General features: G+C 39.9%; 1 protein-coding gene across 1 annotated transcript in view; it reads left to right on the forward strand.

Moving 5' to 3' along the window:
- Window positions 1-20232, forward strand: part of ADCY1 (adenylate cyclase 1) — a 147400-nt gene that overhangs the window by 95107 nt on the left and 32061 nt on the right. The window contains exon 8 of the mRNA XM_042868943.1: window positions 16664-16819. Within this exon, the coding sequence (XP_042724877.1) occupies window positions 16664-16819 (156 nt within the window). The remainder of the gene's footprint in view (window positions 1-16663; window positions 16820-20232) is intronic.

Genomic DNA, 20232 nt, shown 5'->3' on the forward strand with positions numbered 1-20232 from the left:
TAATTTTCCCTACTTGTTCTGCCACCTCAGACTACTGTATTGAACGTAGTAATCTCTTCCCTATCACAGCCACCTTCTGCACAGATTTTATCATGCTCCCCTCTCCCTTCAGCCTATTCCTTTTGTCAGACCCCTAGAAAAACTACTGGGGGAAGAGAAGTGAGTGGTCAGAACCGCAAGGAACAAGAATGTTTTCTGCTCTTTTCTTCCTTTTGGAGGAGAACAGAGAATTGAAAGTGTGAAAAGAACAAGGTAAGAGAAGATTTTAGCTCATTTGAGCAGGAACTTCACTTCTTAGATGTTGTTCAGGATTTAGCATCACTGACAGAAATGGCTATGACTCCTCATTCTAGATGGATCTTCAGAATAAGGAGAGTCCCAGCAGTGTAATGGTAACTGAGTGTTAGCATGTAGTGAAGTCAGTGACCTTTAAGCAGCTTCATTCAGTTACTTCTTTCTTCCTCAAACAGTTAGTGACAGCTCAAATCCTGAAAACTTCATTCAATTTAGTATTCATGGATTAAAACAGCATAAGAAATAATCATATTTAGGACAACCTTTATACTGTAAAAAAACCACATTGTGACTTAAGTAGGATGTCTTGCAAGTCCATACTTATCATTTAGACATAATTAGTTTGTTCAAACATTTTCAACATCGAATCAAGCTTCTCTTAGTTAACTGGCATAATGTTTACATGTTGAGTAGGTCTTTATTGTTCTTTAAACTTTTTGAGCTAGAAAAGTCAGAATACAAATCTTTTGCCCTTATTTTCTGAGACTGCCCAAACAAGGTTCATTCAGGAATTTGATCTGTAGAGGGAAATTTTAATAATCAGGTCTGAAAGTAAGTACAAAAATGAAGATGAGGCTTTAAAGCAAATTAAAAGGCCTATTCTTGAGGGTGTTACTAAACTTCCACTAACAGGTGCTTAACAAAAAGGCAACAAAGAAAAACAAATTATCTCGAATGTCAGGTCTACAGTCAGTTTTCTAGTGTGAATTTGATGATTTATGGAGATTTTTTGGAAGTGTTGGATGTCAGGTCACCAGAGCTTTCAGATTCTAGGAATGAAAATTCTGTTGTTTTATCCCTAGAAGGCTGCTATAAGATTGTGTTAATGTGTGCTTCTTCTAACACAACTTGTTTTTAGAGAGATGTTCTTCTTGAAATTATTTTATTCTTCATCCTTATTTTATTCTTCTTCTGCTACATACAATTAAATTTGTTTCTATATTTTTAATGAAATAGAGAAAACCAGTGGGTTATATTCTGTTTCCATCAACAGTGAGATTTTTTGTTAGTTTTCTTTAAAATAAAATTAGTTCCTAAATTATCAAATCCCCCAAAAATTCCACCAAAACTTCAAGCAAACTCATAAAGATTATTCATTAAGATAGATATGTTGCTGACTGCAGCTACAATTGTTTGCTTTGTTTTAACCACTGTTTTGACTCCCACAGCATTATGTATATTTCATTTTTCATGTTGCATGTCAGGCTTCATTTTGTATTTATATGACAAATAAGAACTAAGTTTTAGGACAATTTTGGCCGTGTTAATGGACAACAAGAAGAGGGAAAAGGGGATAAATGCAGCCATTACACATAGAAACTGTTCTCTTAACTCCACTGCATAAAACAGTGGTCAAAGAATTTTCAATAGAATCTTGACGTTTGCATATTAAGCCACTCAAACATAGGTTTAATGTACAAAGATGAGGAGTCTACACACAAGCACATTTCTTTTTGTTTGTAAGACTGCTGGGAAACTACTGATGACTGCTGGGAAACAAGTGATTGATTAGTACCAGCTACATAAACTAAATGCCATTTCACCCATGGGTGTTGCTGATGAGTTTGTGGAAATGACAGATGCTGTTCTACAGCTTGGCTGACATCACCTCTCTGGCATGCATCGACACAGTGTCAGCCAGTCTAACAGAAAGACTTCATGAGCTTTACTGGTATTGACAGGCTTCTTCACGGTACTCACAGAATAATCAAAATGTCACTCTGCTATTTGTCACATAGCTGTGATTTACTCTGCTATCTCCTGTCTTTGTAAACTTGTATGCTGATCACTGGACCACAAGATACTAGTAAATACATTCATAATAGTATATTTAGATAAATAAAGACCTGTAATCCCCTCCTATCTTGATTCAGTCAAGAAATCTTCAGAGACAATGAAAGAGAAGGCTGCCCTTGAAGCACAGAGAAGATTGAGTATCTAGGTGAATTTAGGTATCTGATGATATAATATTGTATCCCCTCCTCAGGAGCCCCAGTAGCTGAAATGCAGAAACATTTTTATTCTTTATGCATCATCTCTGAGATTAATTTGAGCTGACTACAGCAGATACGATGTCAAGAGGAATGAAAATTAGTATTACCAGCAACAGATGGCCAAGAATCTGTTGAACTTAAAAAGGTAAATAGGATCAGTTAGTACTTAAAAAACAAACAAACAAACACACAACAAAAAAACAAACAAATTTATTTAGTAGACAGATACTTCACGTTCTCCCATATTTTATCTGGGAGAAATGTCTTCCCTTAGTTGATCAACAGCATATATTATTCACATACCAGTTACATTTTAAGTGTGAACAAATTATGAAGTATTCCCAATTATTTTATTCTTTCACTGAATCAACAACCACGATTTTGTTATCTGATATGACTGCCAGCATGGTGTAGAAGCCAAAACGTGACAGCACAGATAATGAAGTTAGCCACTCTTCTTCTCTTACTCCTGCAACATTAACTAATATTTGGCTGTGACCTCAGTGATAACTAGGTAAACTTTTTTCTGAACGTACTTGCATTGTCTACATTACACAACTCTCTGCTTATAACTCTAGTTTTAGAAAGACTTTTTGATTATTTTCACTGAAAACAAACAGTCCCACACAGACAATTTAGCAAATTTCCGAAGGTTCTTCTCTGGAAAGCCAAATAGTGGTTAAGAAATAATCAAGTTTTTCCAAGTAGAAAGATTTCTCACCATGTGAGTGCTTGCTTTACAGAAGGAGGCCTGCCATCACTGTTACTCATTGCCAGCTTAAGGGAACCTACTTCACTGGAGTAACTTCACTAGTTCCAGAATTAGGGCAAAGAAAAATAATGCAACAGAAAATTAATAGTAGACAGTAGAATTGTTTCCGGGAAAGGAGTCTACAGAAGGTAGGAAAATCATAGGTAAAGACTGTAGTTAAATTTTATAAAGGATTCCTGTATATTAATATGCAATGAATCCTACAACATATCTTGACTGTAGCAAGCAGTTAGCTTCTGATGGATTGCAAATTACCATCTGCAACATTTCTACTGATGTGCTAATCAGTTATTCACCAACTATGTACATATTTGAATATGTATATTCAAAGCTGTTTATCTTTTATTTGTGACAATGTAAATCACAGTACACATTAGATGCAGATACTATTTGAACAGTATGTGATGGACATTCATGAAGAGTGTGTACTGCATCTGTTCATGCTTTAAAAACAGGCTGTAAAATGCAAAATAATATAAAAACATCAGAAGAATGCCCAAAAGGGAATTACACATTTTTATAACTTTTCTGTACGTATACATTTCTGAAAGGGCTGACATTTGTCCTTTCTACCTTACATTGTACATACAGGAACATGCCAGGGAGCCTCAGAAGATCATTTTTGTGTGTTGGATTGTCATGCTATACTGTATGAAGTCTGAGTAAAGCTATGACCACTGTGAAAATCCTAAGTAAAAGGGTTTACACCCTTTCTGATACGTCCAACAGGAAGGAAGTAGATGCCAGTTAACAGGAAGGCATTATTTTCTTTAATATATTTCTCCTCAGCAAATCATGCCCTAAATGTTCCAAAGTCAGTAGTTAAAATTCTGTTTTATTTTTGCCCAAATAATAATCATAGCCACACACAAGTACCAGCAGTCTATCTGAAAAAGAGAACTTAAAGTAGTAGTTGAGGAAAACGAGTATTGTCATTCTTATAATTTCAGGAAAAGCACATTGAAAACCTGAAGGTTCTTAACATGAATGCTCTTACAATGCAAACACAGCTCAGGAGAATCTTTCCGAAATTGCTACTTAAAGTGTAAGAGCTCTTGTAAGAGTTAGAAATCAATTATCTACAGCAAGCACTTGTAGCATAATTTAAAGTGAAATGCAGATGGATATAACAGTCTAAACTGTAGATGGATTTAATAAGTCCAAATGTTGAATTCAATCACTTAGTTTGACTCATGATACACTCAACAGACATTCAGCAAGCCAGAGATATGTTCTAACTTGCATGACAACAGCTGTAAGAGAAGTAGGCAAAGGCTGTCACATTGCTGTCGTAGTTTTTTACATCTAGCATAAACAGATGCTATTTTAAACTTCTTGCGTTACAGTCTTGTCAGCAAGTAGTTAGAAAGTAAACAAGTTACCCTCCTGCTTGAAGAGACAGTATTTTTTGATTTACAGTCCAACATCTTTCTTTACTGTTAAGGAGAGTAAAGTCTTTCCATAAAGTAAGTTATAAGTATTTGATGTTAAATAAGTTACTAGTCTCTATTCTTCTCCACCACAAGTAATAGGTTTTGCCTGCTTATGTCCTTCCTCTAGGACATTATTTTCCTCCAGAATCAAATTAATTTCATGCAATAGCACAGAACAGACAAAACAGGTTGTTTCATAATTACTACCGTGCTTTGTATAGATGAAATACATAGTACGCATGCTTGCCCTTTCACTTAATTTGTAGATCACTTCTATCCATGAACCATTGTTAGCAATTACAGCATTTCACAAGCATAACTTCTTATATAGACTCTTCAGACAATTTCCTTTATGTCTTAATGATATTTTTTTAAGTGCGGAAATTTAATGTATATAATTCCTGTATCACTTTAACTCAGAGTAAGAATTTCAACTTGGCAAAGTGTAATGCTTTAATGAGATGAAAAGTACTGCAATAAAACAGAGGCGGCAAAGTTTTTAGCTGCAACAGCTACAAATTCAGAAACAAAAAGAGAAAGCTGCTTACCTTTGAAAGGCCTCAAGTAGAAAGAAATCCCTAGCAAGAGATGCACTTGCCTCCACTACCAACCCATAAATGAGGTCTGGGAAGGGGTGGATCCTGACTACACCCCTTCTACATTACATGCACCTGAGTTCCCCTGGGTTGGCTCTGCCTTCCCACCAGGTACTCAGTCACTGTTTCAGGCTGTGACTTGTATTTCCACTATACTGGGAAACATATTCTCAAAAATAATCTCAGAATTTAATGCTGAAAATGTTTTTTAAGTATCATCATGTGAACAACTGGGAAAAAAAAGGAAGGGAAAGCTGAGTGGGTAAACTCTGTGAAAGAATGAGTCTAAAATTACTTAATTTACTTAATTATTTTTATTGTTGTAATTCAACCTGAAGTTTCATCTGTATTTGTAAGCAGTTGCCTTCTCAGCAAAATTAATTTGATTAAACAACTCTAGTGAATAACTCTACATGTCTTTCTTGTCCCAGGGGCCCCAGGCCTGGACGCAGCACTGCAGATGGGGCCTCACAAGAGTCGAGTAGAGGGGGACAATCACCTCCCTCTCCCTGCTGGCCACCCCTTTTTTTAATGTAGCCCAGTATATAGTTGGCCTACAAGTAGCCCAGTATATAGTTGGGGCTGCAAGCGTGCACTGATGGCTCATGTCTAGCTTCTCATTCACCTGGACCCCCAAGTCCTTCTACACAGGTCTGTTCTGAAGGAGTTATTCCTCCAGTCTGTATAAATACCTGGGATTGCCCCAGTCCAAGTGCATTACCTTGTGCTTGACCTTGTTAAACCTCATTAGGCTGACATGGGCCCACTTCTCCAGCCTGTCCAGGTCCTTTCCCTTCACTGAATCAACTGTACTGCTCAGCTTGGTATCATGTGCAAATTTGCTGAAGGTGTACTTGATTCCATCATCTGTGTTTTTGATTAAATTCTTGAAGAGCACCCGTCCCCAGACCAACACTTGGGGACATCACTTGTGACAGGCCTCCACCCAGACGTAGAACCGTGGACCACAATCCTTTGGCTGTAACGAGCCAACCAGTTCTTAATCCATCAAACAGTCCATGTTTCAAATCCATACCTCTTTAAGTTAGAGAGAAGGATATAGTGAGGGACCATGTCAAAGGCTTTGCAGAAGTCTAGGTAGATGACATCTCTTGCCCTTTACCTGTCCACCAATGTGGTCACTCCATCATAGAAGTCCACCAGATCAGTCAGGCACAATCTGCCCTTGAATCCATGCTGGCTGTCTCGGATCACTTTTTCATCTTGTACGTGCCTTAACATGGTAACTCGGAGTATCTTCCCAAGCATGGAGGTGAGGCTCACCAGCCTGTAGTTCCCCGGGTATTCCTTTCTCCCTTTCTTAAAAATGGGAATGATGTTTCCCTTTTTCCTGTCACCAGGGATTTCACCTGACAGCCATGATTTTTCAAATATGATGGATAACACCTTGGCGACCACATCAGCCATCTCTCTCAGAACCCTAAGATGGATATCATCTGGCCCCCTATACATTCATTTTCATGAGGAGGTCTCAGACTTGTTCCACTGTTACAGTGGGACACAGTATGCTCCTCTCACCCATACCTAGATGTTCAGGGTCCTGGCCAACACGGAAAGCCTGACCACCAGTGAAGACTGAGGCAAAGCACTCAGTGAGCACCTCAGATTTTTCCATGTCTGAGGAAGCCAATTCTCTGTCCTCATATATCAGAGGTGGAATACTCTCCTTGGCCTGTCTCTTGCAGTTTGTGTACCTGTAGATCCTCTTATTATTATTTTTCAATTCCCTTGCCAAGTTCAGCTCCATCTGTGCCTTGACTTTCCTAATCCTTTCTCTACATATAAGAACAATGTCTCTGTATTCTACTCAGGCTACATAACTCTGCTTCCACTTCCTGTACATTTCCCTCTTTTCCCTCAGTTTAAGCTGAAGGTCCTTGCTCAGCCATGCTGGTTACCCACCTCCTCTGCTCAATTTCTTCTGCTGGGGGATGGAGAGCTCTTGTGCTTATAGAAGGGTGTCCTTAAAGAGCTGCCAGCTCTGTTCTGTTCCTACCTCCTTAAGGACAGTTTCCCTTGTTTGAAGTGCTAGAGCTCTGATTCCTCTACTCTAGGTAGTAAGAGAATAAGAGAGATGTTTGCAGTTAATGCAGAGCATGTGAAAACTTCTCTAACTAGTCAGACAAACTGTCTCCGCTGTTAGCACGCAGCAAGTTCTTACTTGAAACAACCCAAGTTAGCTTACATGCTGTGGACACACACTGTGATGATTTCTGTTTTCTTTTCTTTCCTCCAGCTACCATTTCTGTCATGCTTCGGAGTGTCCACTGTGATTTTTGTTCTGAATGGCTGACAAGTCTTACTGGGGATCTTATCTAGGTTTTTTAAATGCCTAACTTGGATCTTTCAAGTTTCAACACCCCAGTTACGCTCTGGCAGATCTGATTTAAAAGACATATATATAGCCCTTTAAGAGAAACTGTAGCTTGTTTCTTGTTGCTGGAATATACACACACCAACAATGGAAGTTGCCTGTGTGTGTTATCACTAGCAAACACAGTACTATTCTACACCTTCAGAACTGTTCCTGCAGTTGCCATGAAGCTGTTACTGCACTGTCAGCAATGTGATAGTCTACAGCTTGGACTATCTGGACTACCACTGATGGTAGAATTCATTATATACTGTAATGTTCTCCTCTCCTTTTTTTTTTTTTTTTTTTCTTTTTTTTTTTTCCCTTCAGAAACAAGGATTCTTTAGAAGGGAGAAATGCAGGGAAATTGTATAGGATTTCTCTTTTGTTGAACTCTCAGAAATTGTTTTAGTCTTCACAGCTACTAAAAACTTCTATTTCTGTGTTAAGTAATGGCTATGCCATTCTAAGTGCTAGTAGCTTGTTTTATAACTATGTTGCTTAGTGATAAAAGATACTAAATACTTTTCTGAGAGTTAGCTGAGGAGTGATAAGCAAAAGGATAGAAAAGCAAATGCCTAATCATACATTTAAAAAAAATACAGTTTGCTCACTTATCTCAGGACAAAACGATAATCAGGAAGTTCAATGGCTTTCAGGCAGTATTGAAGCAGATACTGTTACTAAGTGCCTATACTTGAAGATAAAAAGCACAGACAAATACAATGCTACCACATTTATGGCTACTGTAAATATACCTTGAATATCACTGATATCATCTTTCCAGTGTTGTTTTAAGCACTGTGGCTGAATCAGGGTGGCAGTGGTCTGCTACTGTTTCTGAGAATCCCAGATAAGCATCAATTTATCCCTTATCATAGTATCATGAGATTCAAACACAGGTCTTTTCCCAGAATTTTAATCAGCTCTTGTATGTTTCTGTGTACTAAAGGATGTTCACAAAGCTGTAGATAGTCTGGCTGCTTTCAAAGTGCTCTTAATCTTATTTGCTGATTATTTTGCAGCAAAGCAACAGCCTTTCTAAAATTATATACCAAATGAACTGTGTACTGTGAAAAAAAAATAATCCTGATAGATAAAAAAGAAGCATGAAAGTAAAACATTGACAAAATAAGCCAGAATGAGAGTGCTGCGTTCCAGTCTTCCTGTAATGCAGGCCTGGAGCAAGTTCAGAGAAAAGGCAGATTATTCTATTGTGGGTTTGGGGTGGATTTTTTGTTTGCATGTTTGTTTCTGGTTTTGCTGGTTAATTTTTTGTGTTCTGTGTGTGTGTATAGTCTTTCCAAGTGTTTTCACAGATTGTACTCCTTGCCATTGTTTTTCACTTATAGCAGAAAGTGACTTAAATGAAACACTCCACTGTGTCGTAAGGCATTTTTCTGCTGTAAAAAGAATAATAATAATAACAATAATGAAGGGACAAGATTTGTAAAATGAAAGTTTCTTTCTTGTGCTTTTTTTTTTTTTTAATGCTATATATGTAAGTAGAATGGAAAGTCTTTAATCATAAGGAATAATCTATAGGTCTTGCAACCACCAAACAAGCAAACAAAAGATATTTATAAAATTATCCATGATCAAGAACAGCCATCGTGCCATACTTGTGTGTGTGGCACACATTTTCATAGTATTGCATGGTACTTTTGGGAAAGGAGACTCTGGAGAGTGTGTGATCAACCCTCTTGCTAAAAGCAGGGCCAATTTCACCATTGGATTGACTTTTGAAAATACAACACGTTCCTCGTAAGAGAAGCAGACAAAATATAGTTTGTGCTGTAGTTCACACAGAATCGTTTGAATTAGGGTGTTCACAGTTGTATTAAGATGATTAATTATCACAGACATGCCACAGAGATATCTTGCCAGCAGTTGTTGGAACAGCTATTCCCTGCTGGACTGAAAACTTTAAGGCAGATAAAGCTTCACACAGCATGGCAGATGCAGCCTTCCACATCCCAGATTGCAGGAAGTGACAAAGGCCTCATTTTGATGCCAGGAGAGACGGTCACAATTATGCAGGAGGTGTGCTGCCTTGGAGGAGCTGTGCTATCAGGTGGAGGTATTAATAAAAGAAGTGAGTAATCTTCATAGCATCAGAAAAGATGGGAGGTTTATGGAATCTTCTTTGTGATGCAGTAATTTTAAGACTGTAAGATCCCAACTAAGTAAGAGAAGCTAAGTATCCATCCTCATTGCTGGTGTATATGTAACCCCTGTAGAAAGGAAAGTATGGAAGCTGGTACCAAGAGGAAGACTCCTGCCCCATCCAAGGGCTTACACCTACAAAGGGGTTCACTGCTCTCAGTGTAGAATAGAAGCCAAAATCTGGACCCTTAAACCTAAGCCATGCAAGAACATCAGGAAGGAATGACGTGTCCTAGAATCATAGAATGGCTTGAGTTGGAATGTACCTTAAAAATAATCTCGTTCTAAATTCCATGTTGTGAGCAGGATTGCCACTCAGGATGCTCAGGATGGCTCAGAATGGGCAGGGCCTTATCAAAATTTGGTCTGAACACTTCTAGTGATAGGCCATCCACAACTTAGGCGTCTGTTCCAGTGACTGCAAGTGACATCCAATTTAAATCTCCCTTCTTTTAGTTTGAAACTATTCCCGCTTATCTTATCACTATCAGATAACGTAAAAAGTAATTGTCTATCTTGCTTATGAGCTCCATTTAAGTAATGAAAGGCAGCAAGGAGGTCTTCCTGGAACCTTCTCTTCCCCAGATTGGACAAGCAGAGATCTCTCAGCCTTTATTTGTTGGAGAGGTGTTCTAGCTCTCTGATTAACTTTGTGGCTCTCCTCTGGACTCACCTCAATAGTTCAATGTCTTTCTTCTCCTGAGGGCTCCAGGCATGGATGTCTTGGCAACTACATCATCCAGTTTCTTCAGGACTCTGGGATGCATGTTCTCAGTTCTTATGTGCATGCATGGTATCTCTTGGTGGTTGTCTGGTGGTCTTTTCTGATGTAGGCCGTATGTCTTTCTTGCTGTGTACTCTTTGACCTGGGTCAAGTTGGAGGATGCTGACTTAGCTCTAGCTGGCCATCTTATTGGCTACAACTCTGTCCACCAATCCTCTGCTTCTTCATTAATTTGTGGTTTTACTGTCTGAGCCTGCTACCTTGCATTCCAGAGATATGATAGCCAACAATATGAGCAGGAGAAGGGGAAATGGTTTTAAATTGAGGGAGGGAAGATTTAGGTTGGAGGTCAGGGGGATTTTCTTCACAGAGTGGTGAGGTGCTGGAACAGCTGCCCAGAGAGGCTATAGATGCCCCATCCATCCCTGGAGGTGTTCAAGGCCAGGTTGGATGGGGCTCTGGGCAGCCTGATCTAGTATTAAATGGGGAGGTTGGTGGCCCTGCCTGTGGCAGAGGGGTTGGAGATTCATGATCCTTGGGGTCCCTTCCAACCCTGGCCATTCTGTGATTCTGTTATTCTGTATATTATTTGAAGAAACAGGAGACTCACTGTTTGTACTAATTGTCTAAGTCAATACCACCAATACAGGCTGGGGGATGACCTGCTGGAGGGGAGCTCTGCAGAGAGGGACCTGGGTGTCTTGGTGGACTACAGGTTGGCCCTTGTGGCCAAGAGGGCCAATGGCATTCTGGGGTGCATTAAAAAGAGTGTGTCCAGTAGGTCGAGGGAGGTGATCTTTCCCCTCTACTCTGCCCTGGTAAGGCCTCATCTGGAGAACTGTGTCCAGTTCTGGGCTCCCCAGTACAAAAAAGACAGGAACCTCTTGGAAAGAGTCCAGCGGAGAGCCACAAAGATGGTGAAGGGCCTGGAGCATCTCCCTATGGAGAAAGGCTGAGTGAACTGGGTCTGTTTAGCCTTGAGAAAAGACGACTGAGAGGGGATCTAATCCAGGTTTATAAATATCTAAGGTGTGGGGGCCATAGTGGTGAGGCCAGTCTCTTTTCAGTGATACGTGGAGACAGGACAAGGGGAAATGGACATAAGCTGGAGTATAGGAAGTTCTGCACAAATGTGCACAATAACTTCTTTACGGAGAGGGTGACGGAGCACTGGAACAGGCTGCACAGGGGGGTTGTCGATTCTCCTTCTCTGGAGATGTTCAAGTCTTGCCTGGACGCCTACTTGTGCGACCTTGTGTAGGGAACCTGCTTTGGCAGGGGGGTTGGTCTCAATGATCTCTAGAGGGCCCTTCCAACCCTACTATTCCCTAATAGGGGGACCTAAAGGGGGGCCCTTCTAACCCTACTATTCTGTGATTCTGTGAAGTCTGTAGAAAAGCATCTATTATCAGCAGCTAAAACCTGTCTTGCAAATGTCAGATCTGTAGCTGTCGATTCAGCACCCTGTGATGGTACATAACTTTTAACCTAACTTAATTCAATGCCATTTCTCAGTTCTGCTTTTTTATTAGGGGTTTACTCTCGTTGGCCTTTCTCTTCTGAATAACGCACCTGTAGAATCCCTTCTTGTTATTTTTCATGTCTCTTGCTATGTTCAGTTCCATCTGTGCCTTGGCTCTTCTGATCTTGTCTCTACATGTCCAGACAGCATCTCTACACTCTTTCCAGGCCACATATCCTTCTTCCACTATCTGTGCATTTCCTTCTCAGCTTGGCCAGCAGGTCCTTGCTCAGTCATGCTGGTTTCCAGCCTCTTATCCCTGACTTCTTACACGTGGGGATGGAGAACTCTTGTGCTCTCAGAAAGATGTCTTTAAAGAGTTGCCAGCTCTGCTCAATTTCTTTGTCCCTAAGGACAGCTTTCCAGGGGATCTCATCCAATAAATCCTTAGACTTTTGGAAGTTTTCTTTTCAGAAGTTTAACTTTGACTTTACTTTTTCCCAGTCCCATATTCCTCAAGATCATGCACTCACCAAGAACACTGTTGCTATAGTCCGGACTCCCTCAAATCTTAGCCTCTTTAATGAGTTCATTTGCACTGATGAACACCAGTAATGCTTCTCCATCTAATGCCTGGACAAGAAAGTTCTCTTTAATGCACATCAGGAGTCTTCTAGATTGCTTGTAGCCTGTGTAGCCTGCTGTGTTCTTTCCCAGCAGCTATCTGTGTGGTTGAAATCTCCCAGCAGGATGAGAGCCTGTGTGTATGATGCTTCTTGTAGCTGAAGCAAGTTAGCCTTGTCATCAGGCTCCTCTTGATCAGGCAGCCTGTATTAGACTTCAACCACAAGACGTAATGAATGAGTCCCTGCTGCAGGAGACCACAGCACTCATCAGACCTATCAGCTAGAGCCAGTGATTTATCTGACCTACCAACTGGCAGCCAGGGGAGGTGCAGTTCCAGGATACTGTGTGGTACTGTTGAATCCTGTATACTTTTCTCACTACTACACCTTCCTGTGTTCCATGTGAGAACAAACAGTACTGCTAGGGAAAACCTCTGGCATCTGACAGAGCTCTAAGGAAAGTAAACAAAGACACGGAGTCCAGGTGTTTTTCTCTTGAATCCTGCTCACAAGGGGAAATGCTGTTAGGAGGAGGGCACAGACAGTGTGTAGAGCAAACAGAGGTGATGACAGAGCCTTTATTTGAGATATACGTGCTACAAGAAAAGATATCAAAGAGTGAGGAATTAACTCACCCCTCCAGCAGCAGGAGAAAGAGGCGAGCTGAGGAATGCAGCCTTCTCCTGTTCTTACTCTTGTGCCACAGGAGAATGGCGGGGGGAGGTAGGGGGGGAGGAACCCACACTGCACATGCACTCCCAGAAGCACTCCCCGCCCTCCACTCCAGGCATTCATGTGCTCACATATTGGTTCAGGCTGTGACCTAGGAATTCCACTGCATAGTGAAAGTCAATATTTGGTTGTAAAACTAGTGTTGATCATGTGGTTTTGGTTTTATGATAATGGGACCCTGTTTGTGGATCAGCATCTGCTTGGGAGAGATGAGTTCCAGCTCATAAAGTGGAGCAAAACTATATTTTAAGTGGGACCAATATATTTAAGTGGGGCATTGGGACCATAAAAGCAACAAAATGGGGTTTAAGCAGGATCAGCACCAGCTTTGCATGTAAACAAAGAATTGACAAGGCACCATTATGGAGAAATTCCCCAACCCCCTTATGGGAATCTAGCATTTTAGGGTGACCCTCATAAATGCTTGTTTTACTAAGGCAAGTACCATGGTGAATGAATATTACAGGAACTAGAAATATGTGAAGTTTTACGGCTGTAATCTCACCAGAGTCATAGAGACGTAGTGGAATGGCACTCATGACTAGTGTGTTGCAATGAAGTGATACAGGCTCTTTAGGAAAATGAGGAGCAGGAACTGTGCCTTCTGTTCCCAAGAGACCAGTTGGAGTGTATGGAGTTCTGCCTGGGGAAGGAGGAGTTGACGACTGAGACTTTACAAGCAATCCAGTACTTTCCTAGAGAGCACTGCTGGCAAATTCCACCCTGAAATGATAGATGAGCCAAAATGGAGAGGTAATCTGTTGGATCTCATCCCACTAAAAACAAGGCTCTTGTAGTGAATATGGAGGTCTTGGATGCTGTGACCATAAGATGGTGGAATTCTGGATCCTGAGGGCAGGAAGGATGGTAAAAAGAAAGGTCACAGCCCTGAACTTTGGGAAAGCAGACTTTGGCCTCTTTAAGAATCTGTGTGGAAGAGTCTCATGGCATGTACCCAAGAGTGCTGAGTTAGTATGCTGTGTCACTGTGAGAGCATTCCCAATAATCTTTGAGTGATCCTGACAACTGGGAGAGATGCCTGAGGCATCTTTTGCTAGAAAGCAAACATCATTTTTGCTTTCAGGTAGGGCAGGAATGAGGAGCCAGAGATCTACAGGCCAGTCAGTCTCACCTCCTTCTCTGGAAAGACGATAAACAGGTAAACCTGATGCCATTTCCAGTTATGTGAGGGACAGGAAAATCATCAGAAGTTGTCAGCATGAATTTGGCATGGGAAAGTCATGCTTGACCAACTTGATAAACGTCTACATTGAAATGGCTAGGCTGATAGATAACAGTGAATATAGTCTTCTGCACTTCGACGCCTTGGACGCTGTATCTCATAAGATTCTCAGACACAGACTATTGATGTATGGGCTGGATAATTAGTGAGGCAAATTGACAACTGTCTGAATGATCAAACCCGGAGAGTGGTGTTCAGTGATGCAAAGTCTAGTTGGAAGCTATTAACTAGTAGTGTAGCTCAGGGGTTAATATATTTTTGAGCACTCTGGGGATGAATCTGGCTTCTAATTACTACGTCGGTATTTGATCTCTTCTCAGTGTTCTCACAGCTAAATGAAAATCACACTTTTCTCATATGTCGTATCTTTTAGCACCCTCATCATGTTTCTGAGCCTCTGTTGAACTGGCTCATTTCAGATTATCTTTTTTTTGTGCAGGGGAGCATAGAGTTAGGCACAGTACTCTGGTTTATTCAGTGGTCTGATCTGAAAACCTTTGATTTGAATCAGAGACAGCTGGAAAACTCAGTTCTATTTTCAACATCCAAAGTCTGTACAGTATTATTACATGCTGATAAGATTTAGAAAGGAAAAAAGCAGATGATGGTATGAGATAAAATGTTTGTGCTACCTACTTCTTTGAAGTTATGTTTAGGAAACTGCATGAAAATATACGTATTTAAGAGTCATGTTGGTGGCATGGACATACTGCCTGAGCCACAGTTTTAAGCTTCACATTATACTCAGAAATGCGTCTATTGTAAGAATCTTGCATTGAGAAAAATTTAAATTCCTTTCTGTTCTTTTATAGGAGGGTGTAATTTGCTTTTCTTTCTGATGCCTTCTTGAACTTATTGCTAGCCAGATATTGTGCCTATTTTTTGCCACTCTTGCATTTCTACTGAGGCACTTCTTTAAAGAATCCTTTTTGGCACCTGCTGTAGCTCTCTGTACTTAAGGCTGTCTTTTCTGAGTTAGTGGAAACCAAAAAAACAAACTGCTTGACCTTTTCAAAGCAATGTCCACAGTGAAAGGTTTGAGATGCTTGCCAAAAATGAAAGTGCTCTACCATGTGTTAAACGGAATATCAAACCCATAACTGATAAGCCATTCAGAATATAAGCATAGAGTAATTCACCTCCATCTCTCTAAATTTAGATATCCATGCAATCATACATTAAATAAATGTGCAAGTTTACATCCATCTTGTTTTCTAGATCATTACATTACATCAAGTAATGATGTAAACTGCTCTAGTATTGCGAGAACTGGACATCAATCCTTCAGTGCATTGGGAGTGTTTAGAAAAGTTAAGTAAAGCTTTGTAGTATGATTTTTATTTTGTACTTAGCAGTATTAGGGACCAAACTGTCTGCTGCTTATTTTGCTGTTCCAGAAGAGATTAATTTTACAAGCTTAAATTTCCATAGTGTGGTGGCATGAGTTTCTTCCAAATTTTCCCATTAACACTACTTTACATATTCTACAAGCATGAATAAGATTGGTTCAAGCACTGAGGGTAGAATACAGGATCATTCTTTTTCTGTCTGCGGAAGCATGTGAATGTGTATTACAGGTTTAATAAAATCAGCAAATGTTGAATACATGCTGAAAAGTTAACCAAGAAGATATTTGTTCTTGCTGAAATGGGAGCTCCATGGTAAAAAAAATAGGTTATACTCTACCCTCTGAGAATAATTCATACTTTGAAGAAACAAGGTATAAAATATAAAGTCACTGTGTCACCATCTCCTTCCAGGGCATGTGTCTTTGAAGCAAAAGTCATCCTTTCTGATTTTATTGAGCTAACAAGTGGCTAAAATACCAAAATGAGGGAATAAGAACAGGATTGGAATTGTATTTTTAGCATAATTTACTAAAAAATTCCTGCAAATTTTTATTCTAATTTTCCAGATATTTTAAGTTGAAGAAGTACAAATATTGCCTCTTTTATGAACTTGTCCTTTTTTTTTTTAATAACTTACATTTCTATGTAGGAAACTATTCCCAAAATATTAACTGTATTTAAATACTTTGCTTGAATATGAAATAGGTTAAAATATAGATATGTACATGAAAAGATGAAGTAGTCTTAATATGTGAATATATAATGTTTATCCAAATGCATTGCTTTTTGATTGGATTATTGCTTTCTATGATCTCCAGATGATGTAGATATCTGATAGTAGATACGTCCACAGTGGAATGTTAATGAGAGTTACAAATAATATTTTTCTTATCAACAGATATTTCCTGGACTGATTCTATCAGACATTAAGCCCGCCAAAAGAATGAAGTTCAAGACAGTCTGCTATCTGCTTGTTCAGCTCATGCACTGCCGTAAGATGTTCAAAGCAGAGATCCCTTTCTCCAATGTCATGACATGCGAAGATGATGATAAGGTAATTCATGTGGACAGATACTTGCTCTGATTATATACGGGATTGCCTGGCCAGCTCTTTCTAGTGTCCTAACGTAAACACCGAAACAACATCCTTGAACAGATTTTAATGCCATAACTCATCATACTAGCAGCTTTATCTGCTGGTCTAACTTTTCTGTACATGGCTTCACCTGGAAACTTACAAAGTAAAAAACATATGAAGACTTGCTCTGTTTTCTTTGCCAGCAGATGACAGTATAACATATGCCACTCCATTGGTACTCCAAAGCAGAAAAAAAGTGTAATGAAATCGGCTATTAATTTTGAATTTATTTCTCCACTTTTTTTTCAACCTATTTTTTATTATTATTTGAATAATGTACATTTATTGAAGATTCAATCTAAGTCTTATTTTCAGAAAGTTTTATAACTTTTCTATTTTCAGTTTTATGTATGCACATATTTCTTCTGTGGGAGAAACAGAGAAAATTCTGTTAGCTCCTTTAGAATGCAACTTCAGTGATTAAGTCCAGAAATTCCAAATCTGGTTCGGAAATGGATGTACTCTAGGTGCTTTGGTATGGCCTTTCAGTTGTAAATTAGTACTGTTCTTCTAGTATTTGAAAATAGCAACATACACAGACTTTGAAATATGTACAATTCTTTATAATGTTTCTCATAATATACACAAAAAATCCAACTATGATATATGTTAGAACATATACAGTGAAGTTCTGAGATAATTTCTTCACCTGAATCAAATGATCCAGGATTTTGTATCTGAAACAGCATATTTAACTTAGAGCATGATATAGGATATATGATTTTAATATAAATACACTGTGTTTCAATTTAAGGTTTATTCAGAGATTGAAGTTTTCTAAGCAGTTTAAACAAGGAATGTCTATAAAACTCTGAAGTCAGCACACTACTTCAGTATACATTTATTCAATTGATTTCTGAGAAATAAAAGTAATGTGCCTTAATCACAGATATCATGTAAGTCTGCTTTATAAAATAATAACAGAAAAAAGACACGTAGTGAAAGCAATTATATGAGCAACAGCTAATTTGACTAAGCACAGTAACTTTAATCCTACTACAAATAGAATAATAGGTTACAGAGTTTATTCCATTTTATAACTCCATGCCAGATTTTAAAACAAAGAAGCATTTTTGTGTCATCTTTTTTTTCAATTAATTAAAAAAGGCTGTATTGTTCATCCCTGTTAGTATGCTGTAGGCTTCATAGAATCATAGAAACATAAAATGGCTTGGGTTGGAAGGGACCCTGAGTTCCAACCCCCCTGCGCAGACAGGGCCATCAACCTCCTTATCTAATACTAGACCAGGCTGCCCAGGGCTCCATCTAAGATGGTCTGGAACACCTCCAGGGATGGGGCTTTCACAGCCTCTTTGGTCAGCCTGTTCCAGCACCTCACCACTCTGTGTAAAGTACTTCCCCCAACATCTAATCTAAACCTTCCCTCCTTGAGCTTAAAACCATTCTCCCTTGTCCTATTACTGTCTACTCAAGTAAAAAGTTGATTCCCCTCCAGTTTATAATCCCCTTTTAAATACTGGAAGGCTGCAAGTAGGTCTCCTTGCAGCCTTCTTTTCTCCAGGCTGAACAAACCCAGCTCCCTCAGCCTGTCTTTGTAGGAGAGGTGCTCCAGCCCTCTGATCATCTTCATGTCCTTCCTCCAGACCCTCTCCTACAGCTCCACATCTTTGCAGTATTTGGCCCCAGACCTAGATGCAGTACTCCTGATGGGGCTTCACAAGAGCAGAGTAGAGAGCGACAATCACCTCCCTGTCCCTGCTGGCCACCCCTCTTGTGATGGAGCCCAGAATACCATTGGCCTTCCAAGCTGCAAAAGCACACTGCTGGCTCATGTTCAGTTTTTCATCTACCAGGACCCCCAGGTCCTTCTCCACAGGGCTAGTGTCAAGGAGTTCTTCTCCCAGTCTGTATATATGTATCTGGAGTTACTCTGACCCAAGTGCAACACCTTGCACTTTGCTGTGTTGAACATCATGCGATTCACATCGGCCCACCACTCAATTTTGTTGAGGTCCCACTGGATGTTTTAACTTCCTTCTAATGTGTCAACAACACCACTCAGCTTGGTGTCACCAGCAAATCTGCTGAGGGTGCATTGAGCCCATCATCAATGCCACTGATGAAGATGTTGAAGAACACCAGTCCCAAGACAGACACCAGTAGGACACCACTTGTCACCGGTCTGTACCTGGACATAGTGCCATTCACTACAACCCTCTGTCTATGGCCTTCCAACCAATTCCTTATCCACCCCTCAAATCTGTATCTTTCCAATTTAGAGATAAGGATGTGGTGGGGGACCACGTCAAAGGCCTTGTACAAGTCCAGGTAGATTATATCAGTCACCTTCATTTTGTCCACCAATGCTGTCACTCCATCACAGAAGCCACTAGATTGATCAGGCAAGACCTCCCCTTGGTAAAGCCATGCTGGCTGTCTCAGATCACCTGCTTGTCCCTTGTGTGCCTTAACATGTCTTCTAGGAGGATCTGTTCCATGATCTTCTCAGGCAGAGTAGTGAGGCTCACCGACCTGTAGTTCCCCAGGTCCTCCTTCCACCTTTTCTTGTAAATGGGAGTGATATTTCCTTTTTTCCAGTCCCTGGGGACTTCATCCAACAGACATGACTTTTTAAATATGATGGAGAGCTGCTCAGCAACCACATCAACCAGCTCCTTTAAGACACTGGGATGCATGTCCTCTGGCCCCATAGACTTGTGTACATTCAGTCTAATGGGGTGGTCTCGGACTTGCTCTGCCCTTAAAGCGTAGGGGGATTTACTCCCCCAGTTCCCACCTAGAGGACCAAGGGTGCAAGCTTCAGGGAAATGAGAAATATAGGAATCCTGATTGCCAGGGAAGACTGAGGCAAAAAAACTCATTTAGTATTCAGTCTTCCCCTTATGTGTTGTAGCCAGTTCTCCTTTCTCTTTTACCAAAGGAGATAAACAAACAAACAAACAAACAAAAAAAAAAAAAAAAAAAAAGGAGCTTCAGTTGCACGGCTGGCAAATTAGCATTTCTGCTATGACTAACAAAAAACAGAAGATTTGATTTGAATGTTTTAGTCCATGTATGTTCACAAGATTATTTTTCATGATAGAATAAGCTCCTTTCTACATATGAAGCCAGCAAAACAGGGCTTGAAAAGTTATTTTACTTTTGCTAAGGTTCATTCTTCTTTACAATCACCAAAATAACATATCAGTCAATGATGAGCCCTCTTCATAGGTATTAAGTATGCAGGTGTAGTACACATATTTGTTATGAACTGATATGTCAACTGATTAATTGCTGTGGTCCATTGTCATTCAGCGGACTGATTATTTCCTTGGTGGAGAAAAAGTCTCAGGGCAGCATATAAAGAA

Source organism: Lagopus leucura, unplaced genomic scaffold (assembly GCF_019238085.1).
Source record: "Lagopus leucura isolate 7727_CA_CO unplaced genomic scaffold, USGS_WTPT01 Super-Scaffold_100002, whole genome shotgun sequence".
Lineage (NCBI taxonomy): Eukaryota > Metazoa > Chordata > Aves > Galliformes > Phasianidae > Lagopus > Lagopus leucura.